Here is a 10,034-nt window from a genome sequence, read left to right as displayed (position 1 = left end):
GGAATGTAAAGATAAAGGCTTTCTGTGGGAGAAAGAAAGGCAGACCTACTGTAAGCAGCCACACACAGGGTAATATTAGCCATGAAAGTCCCAAACTCCACAGTTTTTGTATTTCCACTGGGACAGACCTTTGTGTCTAAAAGGCATAGGGATTCCTGACCATGAAAATGGAACTGGTTACAGTGGGTGCAGGAGGCAATGGTATCTCCTTCCTCCACAGCATCCAATTCCAGCCTCTGATTGCCCAAACCCTGTGCAAACACCCAGTGAAGACAGTGTGTAGGTGACTCTTGTGTAGGTGACTCTAGAGGAGCAAGCCCAGGTATAGAAGGCAGCACAAGGATGTACCAGGGAAGCACGGAGGCCAGTGAAAGCCAAACATGCACTCGGGCATCTGTGTGCTGTACTGGGTCTGAGCTGCAGGCTCCCCCAGACTAGTCACATTTTGATATTCACCTGCAGGTCTCACCCAGGCTGTTTTAAGGAATATTTAATTTATTCTCCTAACTGCCCAAAATTCATTTCTATCAGCCAAACCGTATCACATGCAGTTCCACATCTGTGAAGCTGTGGGAAGCAGGCCTGTTGGATAAATCCTCAGATTATTTAAAGTATTCCAGCAGTGATGTTAAAATATATGCATGAATCCTGAGTCATTTGCATCCTGACCACTCCAGGTGCCTGAATTATCTTCTTTCCTCCAGACCTAGCCATGTTCCTGAGCAGCTGATATAATTACATATCACACATTGCTTAATGAAAATCTTACTGCCTAATCTGCCCATTACCTATTTTTTTGCCTGTTATTTTTTTTTCCCTTTAATTTATATGTTTCTTTATTACTTATTTTTAGCTGATCAGAAACTGAGCTGTGGGTAATTTAAAAAATGCTGTCTGGTCTGCATTGATAACTTTCATTGTCTTCTGAACTTTCCAGAAGTCAATATGGCTCTGTGCTTTGAAATTGAAGACTTTCCATAGAGATATCTTAGCACTTAAAAGTCTTCCAGTCAAACTCCATCCTGAGTTCCACTGAGGATATGCAACATCCAGAAATTAACAACTTACAGGACCATAGACCTCCTTCCAGTTTAGGTCCTCACATTGTTGCTGAAGAAACACTAAGTAAATACTGATGGAGCAAGGATTAAGATCTGGACTGTGCTGTCCAGTGACTGCAAAGTTGGTGTGAATATAGCTGGGTAAATTATGAACCCATCAGAAGGGTCTCTTTTGTCACTGAGGGAATGCTTTGTACATGCAGCCAAACCTGGATGACTTCAGCAGCTACTGAAATTCAGCCAATTTAATGCCAGTTCAGAATTGAAGTTTTTTTTGCTTCAGTCTTCATCTCCCCTGGGATGCACTGCTATTTTTGAAGTGCTCTGACTGCTGTATCACTAATTCATCATCACCACAGCTCTGCCCCGACCCGGTTCTCTTACTTACAGGCAGTATCAACTTTGGGATCTGCTTTTTCATGGAAACAATTATAGAGCACTGAAACAGCATTTAAAGCAATGCATCAATTTACCAAATGGTAATTGTATGCAGCTTTTAAATTAGTGCTCTTAATTCAAAATTTAACACATTTGCACTTTTGCATAAAGTGCTGCCCCAATTCATCACAATTAAAACTGTTTATTACACTGCGAATTGCTTACTTCAGGGTAGTAATCAGTGGTAGGTATCAGATGCTGGATTAGAGCATCCAGAGATGCTGAGGTAAGGTTTCCATCCTGGAAGATCAGTCCTCCTTGTTCATCTTCTTTTGAAGTATGTAGATGAGGGCTGAAGCCACATGGGGTAAACATACTGGTAGAACTCAGCGTTTGGGGCATGCCTTCCTGCAACAGAGAGAAGCTCATGTCAGGGACAAGATCCATCAGATTCAAAGCCACATCTGTCTTCTGGCTCATTGGGAAAACACATGCCACTAATGAGAGCTTCCTGTTCACAAAATTAACATGATCCTTTCATTATATCCTCTTTTATTGTTGTCATTGGCAGATCATGCCCCAACAGGAAATACACAGGAAAATGGGACATTCTGATTTATGCTTTTGGGCTCCCACCCTGAGCAGGAGCTTTTTGATACTGGTCAGTCCCATGTAGGAGAGGCAAGATGCTTGGGACCTGATTTCAGCAGGTTCCTGAGCAGAACGGAGCTGTTTGTTTGAACCTCTGTCCCCTTGAGCAGGGAGCCTTTAGGGTGAGAGAGAGAGAGAGAGAAAGAAATGGGGTGCCATCTAAGGCTTGCTCAAGGTGGAGCTTGGGAAACATTCTGTGGCTCCCCTGGACAGAAGAGGCATCAGAGTGAGTGAGGGAGTAGGAGCAGAAGTCAACTGGAACAGGATGGAAAAATGAAAGGAGTTGGAGGGAACAGAGAACGTGGGAGCTGAAGAAGAGATTAAAGAGCAAAGAAAAGAGACACGAGGAAGAGGGAGAAGGCAGACACCTGCACTATTTTTGGAGCCTGAAGTTAGTCAGTCCTAGATCTATACTTAGGCACTAAATAAATGTTTCAAAAAGATCCTCAGCACTCATTGACTTCACTAGAGATGCAGACTCCTCAGCACCTTTGAAAAGGAGGCCAGGCAGATTCAGAGCATGTAGCCCAATTTCAAGCTTCCCTGTATTTCAGTTCTCTGCTCTCTGGGTTTCATTCCAGGCTCCATCTCATTTTGTGGCTCACAATCAGCATAAATTCTGATGAGCAAAGTTGGTTTGTTTCTGAACTGATGCAAGGGGGTGACAGATTTTGCTCTGAGACCTCTAAAGCATCTCCAGCTGCCTCTGAAATCCCACCTAGAAGCTGCTTCACTCTCAACAAGAGGCAGGATGGGGACTGGGAAAAGAGCAGTGCATGCTCACTTCCGGGCCAGCAAAGTGACCCCTCTGTGACCTATTTGCTTCCAAATTTGATTTTACTTGATGTGAGGGAGGATGGGAAAGAGATGATGGAAGGGAGGAGTCCTAGAGCCAACCTGTACTCTCCCTTGAGCAGCTAGAAAACATCTCCTAGGACTCCAGCTCACCCTCCTGAGCACCTCTTCCTGCTGGAAGAGCAAGATCTGCCCCCTGCAGCCTCCTGTGCCTCAGCCTGCTGCTGCTCAGGCACGGGCACTCAGCCCACACACCTTACTTGCCAGTTTATTTCTCCACCCTGTTCTTTACCCGGTTCTGTCTGGTTTTCTGCCTCTTCACTATCCCACACAATTTCAAAAGCTGCCCCATGGATTTGGCTTAAAAACCTGGGCTTGTTTCTCCCTGGCATACATCAATAAATGTGCTGTGACCCAAGAGAGTCAGCTCAGGTTTAGTTACAGACCCAGGGTGCTGTATTTGCTCCTGCAAAAGTACCTTTCAGCCTGGCACAGCCCATCTGCTCCCCCCAGCTCAGGCTGCTGCAACTTGCCAACTCAGAGCAATCTTGGGCCAGCAAGGATGAGAAGGGCAGCATGGCTGTAAGCCAGGCAGGGTGTGAAGCTCTGGGAGAGGCTGGGAGCTGGGTCCCAGCACCGTGGGAGATCAGGCTTTACAAGCAAAACTTGGGTGACTTCATCCTTCAAAGGAGGGACCGTGTCCCAGGAGCCAGCGGTTTGGTTACTGCATCTTATCTCCTGGGAGGCTCAGATGGGCTGGGAGCACAGGCTGCCCCTGGGACTTGCAATCAAATAAAAAGGAACCAAAACATCAAATCCAACACATTCCTGCCTTGACTGGAAAACAAAATAGATGTCAGAGATTTTACTTTAGTAAAGACCAGAATATCTGAATGTCATCTGAATGAAAGTTGAAGCATCTAGTTTTAATGAACGTGCAGATGTGTCTGTTAATAAGGCTCTGAGAGCAAGTAATTGCTGCTTTTTGTACACAGCCCAGACTGTGTAGTAAAGGAGAGAGACTGCCAAGTCCCATTTGGTACTTCTAACACGCTCTATGTTACGTCTTGTTTCTATGGCAATAATCCCAAGAAGGATTTAATGTCCACAAAGATCAATAAATAAATCTTGTGGACATACAGCTGTCTAGATGAGGAAAAGAAAAAGTTAGAACATCTGTGAACTTACAGGACACATCCTAGCTTCAGTGTAAAACTGAACTCAAAGTAATAATTTATTCTGTGCAATCCCTAAGTGTCAAGGCCATTTTTATTATCAAATAGAAACATATCTAAACAGGATATTGCCTGAACTTTCCGATCTCATTACACGAGCAATCTTGCCAAAACACATTGTAATGCTTCTTCAGAAAAAGTTAACATTTAAAAAAACCAAAACAAACAAATAGAACCAGCTGTACAGCTGTCACTGAGACATTCATCTTGAGTATTGCTGAGAAATTACCTTTGGCTTTTTACTGTGAAGTTCCTGGTCTAATTTCAAGTTTTTGAGCAAGACCTGTGTCACATGTGAACGGGTGCCTGGTTGCCACCTTACTTCCCACTGAAGAAGACCTGAAGGTTTTAACTTCATGCCTTTTTGCTCACTGCTGATTGATACCATTACATTCACAGCAAGATGTGGCCAACTAGTACAGAGACTAAAAACCTCTTGCACTACTAAGTACGATAACTGACATGAGACAGAAATTTAGGACAGGGACTTCTCTGCCCACAGTACCTCACTTCTTTTTCTGTTCATGTAGTTTACATAATCTTTTCAAAAGCACTAAATAGAACCAAAATCTTGCCTTGAAACAGTCCAAATACGTGATGGCCTGCAGAGGCAGAAGACAAGGTTATGCTGCCAGTGACTTGCAGAATACAGGGACAAGGGAAGCACTGAGAAAGGAAACCAACCAGCCTCAAGGAGTCTCTCAAGGAGTCTTACTGAACTGATGGTGCTTTGGGAATGAAAAATGTAGGCAACACAGACAGAGCTGGACCCTCCTCCAGAGAGCACAGTAAAAGGATGAGGCAGCACTCCCAGGCTGCAGAAAGGAAATTCCAGTTGAATCTAAGAGAAAATCCTCCCCTGAGCACTACATGAAACTGGAAGAGGGTCCTAGCCAGGACTGCTAAGTATTCCAACACAGTGATGAAAACAAGCAATCCACAGGCACTTCTCACAATGAATTATGCTGCTTACAAACCAATATTTAAGGACTTGATTCACTGGGACAAAGCATGAGACCAAACAATCACCAATACTTGGCAGAAACATAACCCACAAACTCTGCCCCTATCAAAAACCACAAATGCCTTAAAACCTCTGGAAATACAGTGCCCAAACATGGAAGACTGAGCTGGGAATAGCTTAAAGAAAGCACTGCCTGACCATGCACATAACATAGGCCTACCAATCTGCAGCAAGAGAGGTCTGATGAGCTGGAGGATGGCAAACAGGCTGCCAGCCCTGCATTCCTGGTGCCAGCCAGGTGACCTGCAGCAAAGCCACGGGGGTAAACACCCCACCAACATTCCTCAACTCCAACTCCTGCTGTTACAAACGTCCCCATGGCAAGTACAGATAATGCTTATGTGGACACAAAATGTTCAGGAAACATTCAATGTGTTTCTCAGCAGCTTTGATGTGATAAGTGTTTTATCCTTTTATCAAAAACTTAATCACACTGTTTACTTTTGATCTTCATTTCATCTCTGCCTTCCATCTGCTCTGCCTCTCTCAAGGGGAAACAAGAGCTGTTACCATGTGATGAATGGAGCAGGGCTGCAGACTTGACTTCCCACCCACTTAACTTTCAGATTATCAAAATAAATAAAAACCTTCCCACTTCAGGAGTGAAAGGCCCAAGCTTTTGACAATCTCCCACCAGAATTACAGGAGCTAGAGAGGATGGCAAGGGAAGGTGTGGAGGCTGGGGTGTCCAGCTGTGCCATGAGGGTGGCTCCCATTTCACTTGCTATGCTGACCATGATGGTGGGATCCTCTTTGCAAGAACTTAGGACATGCAAGTTAGTGCTTTATGAGCATGAGCAGGGGATAATCTCAGGGGTATGGGAGACTCAAGGTCAAGCAATTTGGCAAGGCACAGACTTCAACAAATATACCTAATCTGGACAGAGTTGGACTTGCTCTTACTTCCATCTGGGAACAGAGGTGGGACACATAGAATCATAAAGGTTGGAAAAGACCTTCAAGATTATCAAATTGAACTGTCAGCCCTACACCATTTCCTGCAGCACTATGTCTACCCACTTTCTGACTACCTCCAGGGATGGTGCCTCCACCAGCTCCCTGGACAGCCTGTTCCAAGGCCTCACCACTCTTTCTGTGAAGAAATCTTTTCTAATACCCAATCTGAACCTCCCCTAACACAACTTGACCCTATTTCCTCTTGCCCTGTCGCTGGTCACCAGGGTGGAGTGGCCAACACCCACCTCACTACAACCTCCTTTCAGGTAGTTATAGAAAACAATGAGGTCTGTCCTCAGCCTCCTCTTCTCCAGGCTGAACAGCCCCAGTTCCCTCAGCCTCTCCTTGTAAGACCTGTTCTCCAGACCCCTAATCAGCTTCATTGCCTTTCTCTGCACCATCTCCAGTGCCTTGATGTCCTTCCTATAATGCAGCACCCAAAACTGCACACAGTGCTCGAGGTGCAGCCTCACCAAGGCAGAGTAGAGAGGGCAGGATCACCTCCGTGGTCCTGCTGGTCATGCTATTCTTGATGCAGGCCAGGATGCCCTTGGCCTTCTTGGCCATCTCCCATCTTATCTTGATCCTACAAAAGTCTTTATTGATCCAACTTTCACCAAAACCAGACAATTCAAGGAAGGGAAAATAGTTCACAAAGAAATATTTTGGAAAAACATCTTGAAGAATTCCTTGCCAGCTTTAGAAACCAAACCTATTCTCACTAATCCCTCTATTGTGAACTTTGCTGAAGGATTTGCTCTGCTCCAAAAGCATCAGAAACTAAGGGATAGGGAGTCCTTCATCCATTCCCCATAAACCACTCACTTGCTGCCCCATCCCTAGGGAATAAACCCTGCTCTGTGCTCTCAGCCAGGACAGAATGATACTGTCCTGGGTTGGGTCTCCTCTGCTTTGGTACCTGCCCATTGCTGTCACACAGGCCCTAAATACCAGTGGTCTCAGCAGAAACTTCAGTAACAGAGGCTAATTTTTCTTTACTTTCAGTAATTTTCCAGATACTCATCTTTGCAGACAGAAAAAATATTCAGAAGATAACAATAACAAGTTAAAATTCAGACTTTCCTCCTATTTCTTTGGTAGGGAGTGAAGCAGAGGAAAGAGGAGACAAAGATTTCTTATGTTTCAAAAAACAAAAGGAAACCCTGCAAAGTAATTGCTTCCTGTTGCCAAGGCCATGGTCATTAATGTTTTTTTCAGCAAGAGTACCTGCTATTAACAAACTAATAATGCATCTGATGCTGATGTAATTAAGAAACTGGTAGAAGATAACACTTCCTTTTCACCTTATCAACAGGCCGTAAAACATTCCATTTACAGTCCGTGAAGATTTAAGATTGGAGAAAACTCAACCTGTCAACCCCAATACTATAGGAAATGGTTAAACAAGCAATATAATGAAGTTACATGGCTTAGAAACACAAAAGAACCACAAGGCAAAAGAACTGTGGGATTAGAAAGGTGGGGAAGAACATTTAACTGCAATTATTCTCCAAACTCAATAAAGATTACAACTCAAGGCAGGCAGGCTCCTTCCCCTTTCCTACCCATTCCTCGCTGCATCTGAGGCACTTTTCTGAGATTCCTATGCATGAGGCTGCAAGAGCAGCAGGTGAATTTAAGGAGTTTGGATATCTAATCAAAAGTAGATGACAATTCTATTTCCTTTGATCCCACCTGGTTCTCACCTCTTATCTTCCCTCTCAAATCACTTTCCTAAAAAATTCACCCCATGGAGCCTCCTTTGAATGTTGCAGATGAGGAGGGGGAAGGAAAACTCCTGACAAATCTAAACTAGCAATCACAAACAGCAACTTTGGTCAAAATAAGGGAAAGGACATCAGAACAGGATATTTCTTTTGGGGGTGATGGAATTCCACAATACACCCAGTTTGGTCCAAAGTGTTCTGGACAGTTGCTGGAGGTTGAAGTTTGGGTGAGTGTTGCTGCCCATCCCTGTTCCTTGGGAAAGGGGACAGCCTATGGCAAAGCCCCAGCCCTCAGCACAAGGTGGGGAAAAGGATGCAGTGGGAAGCTCTAATAGGAGGAGAACAGGCTACAAAAGCAAGTGAGCTGCAGCTCTTCTTTACCCAGCTTTTCATGGAAAAACTGAAACCAAAGTGACCTCTGCTGTAAAAAGAAGCTACAAACTCCCACCCTAAGCAATTCTTGATGGGTTTCCAACTACCCCATGAAAAAGCATTCTAATCCAAAAGAGTAATTCCAAAGATTCAGACCAGAAACTGGGCCCACCACCTCCAAATCAGCATTTACATTGCTCCAGAACACGCAAAGAAGCCCTCAGATCTCCATCCTCTCCCTGCTAGCACTTGGGGAGTCATGGAGCAAAGGCTAACCTTCATGGCAGGCACAAAAGAGAATGTGTCTTCTTCCTTTGCAGCAATCCTCCAAACCAAAACAGCCCAGCATGAGCAGCGCCTGCAGCACCACTTCATTCCCCTAAAGACACTGCAACACGACAGGAAAAAGCTTCAACTCAAACCCCACAGAAATGACTGGGTTCTTCATCTCACTTATTTACTCCAGGCTAGAACAAGAGCTTTTATTCTCCAAGATATGCACATAGCTGCATTCAAAGCCAGGCAGCAGGAGAGGAATGCATCTACCAGCTGATTTTTTTCCATTGTGTCAGTGAGAATGATCACAGCTACACTTGTACTAGAGGTTTATGAGAAATTATCTTGCAGTCAAAGTACTACAGTGAAAAAACAACTACGCTAACAAATTACCTCGAAATCTGATGGACATACCTCAGAAAGAGGTGTAGTTCATAAGTAAGGAGGCATTAAATCAATTACCAGAACGATGCAAGAACAAGGTCACCTTACTGAAGGAGTATTTCTGTTTATGCTCATGTTGGAGTATTTTGTTCGATAGACAAAAGTGAAAACCTGATTATCATGAATTTGTTAAACTGAAGTAGAATGTAAATCAGAAAAAAGAAGATTTATGGCCAATTAAATTGAACTCCAATCAAAATCCCATTCAGGCAACAGTTCCCCGGGGGCTTTAATTTGTTAGTGCCACATTTTTTTAATAACTTTCTTTTTCATGTAACATCAGCAATAATAAAAGCCCTTCAATAACAAGCAGAGCTGTGAACACACTATTTATCTTAAAATGCCATCATTACCTGGAATCAGCAAGCATTAGAAGGATGCAGAGCAACAGCTCAGGAGCAATCCACATCAAACTGCAGTGGGTGTAAAGGTTGTCTTTTTTTTTTTTTTCTTAGAAAAATTTCTCTTTTCATTAATCTGGTTCAAGCCTGAAGTATTTCTCCTGAGTAAGAGTCAGTTGGCACTGACCCTGGCATGAGACTGATGTCTCAGGCACCCAATATTGTGTGTGCACGTGAAGCACATGGCTGGTACCATATCTGTGCCTCATCCTTACCAGATTTTTAGTAATATTAGAAGGAGAATGCCCACCAATAAATTCCAGATGCCCTTAACAGTATTCAAATGTATGTTGAAGGCAGCAGTCTAGGTTTCTTACACTTCAGGCTAGGAAAGCTATTTTCTGCTCTAACATGCCTCTCTCTCCTTATGCCTCACCTTTCCTCCTGAGCTCCTGCTCCTGGTAAAGACCTTAGATTATATAAAAACTACCTGGTGAAGAGGATTATTTTTTTTTCCCCTTTAAAAATATCCTTTTTATTTCCTTAAGAAAAAGAATAAATAGAATGCAAATGGAACAAGGAAAAGGAGACTGCCAAGAGTGGGAATGAATTACTGCACCTTTTGTTAAACACAGAATTGCAAAATTTGCCCTAAGTGAAGTCAGAGCTCAACCAGGCATGGTCAGAGAGGGAAATCCCAGAACAAAACCATGCAGGCAGCATTCCCAGAAACCACTGACATCAACAGGAGCCTTTTTGGCTCAGTTCAGTCA

The 10,034-nt window shown here is 43.8% G+C and overlaps 1 protein-coding gene across 1 annotated transcript in view; it reads right to left on the bottom strand.

Annotated features, from left to right (window-relative positions):
* RASGEF1C (RasGEF domain family, member 1C) overlaps window positions 1-1,841 on the bottom strand; it is a 23,963-nt gene extending 22,122 nt beyond the window's left edge. Inside the window, exons 1-2 of the mRNA XM_009995620.1 lie at window positions 1,665-1,841; window positions 3-22 (exon numbers count right to left, since the gene is read on the bottom strand). Of these exons, the coding sequence (XP_009993922.1) occupies window positions 3-22; window positions 1,665-1,841 (197 nt within the window). The remainder of the gene's footprint in view (window positions 1-2; window positions 23-1,664) is intronic.
* Between the last annotated feature and the right edge of the window lie 8,193 nt (window positions 1,842-10,034).

Source organism: Chaetura pelagica, unplaced genomic scaffold (genome assembly GCF_000747805.2).
Source record: "Chaetura pelagica isolate M959 unplaced genomic scaffold, ChaPel_1.0 scaffold420, whole genome shotgun sequence".
NCBI lineage: Eukaryota > Metazoa > Chordata > Aves > Apodiformes > Apodidae > Chaetura > Chaetura pelagica.
The sequence above is the reverse complement of the archived record's forward strand: the minus strand, read 5'-3'. Positions and strand labels throughout refer to the sequence as shown.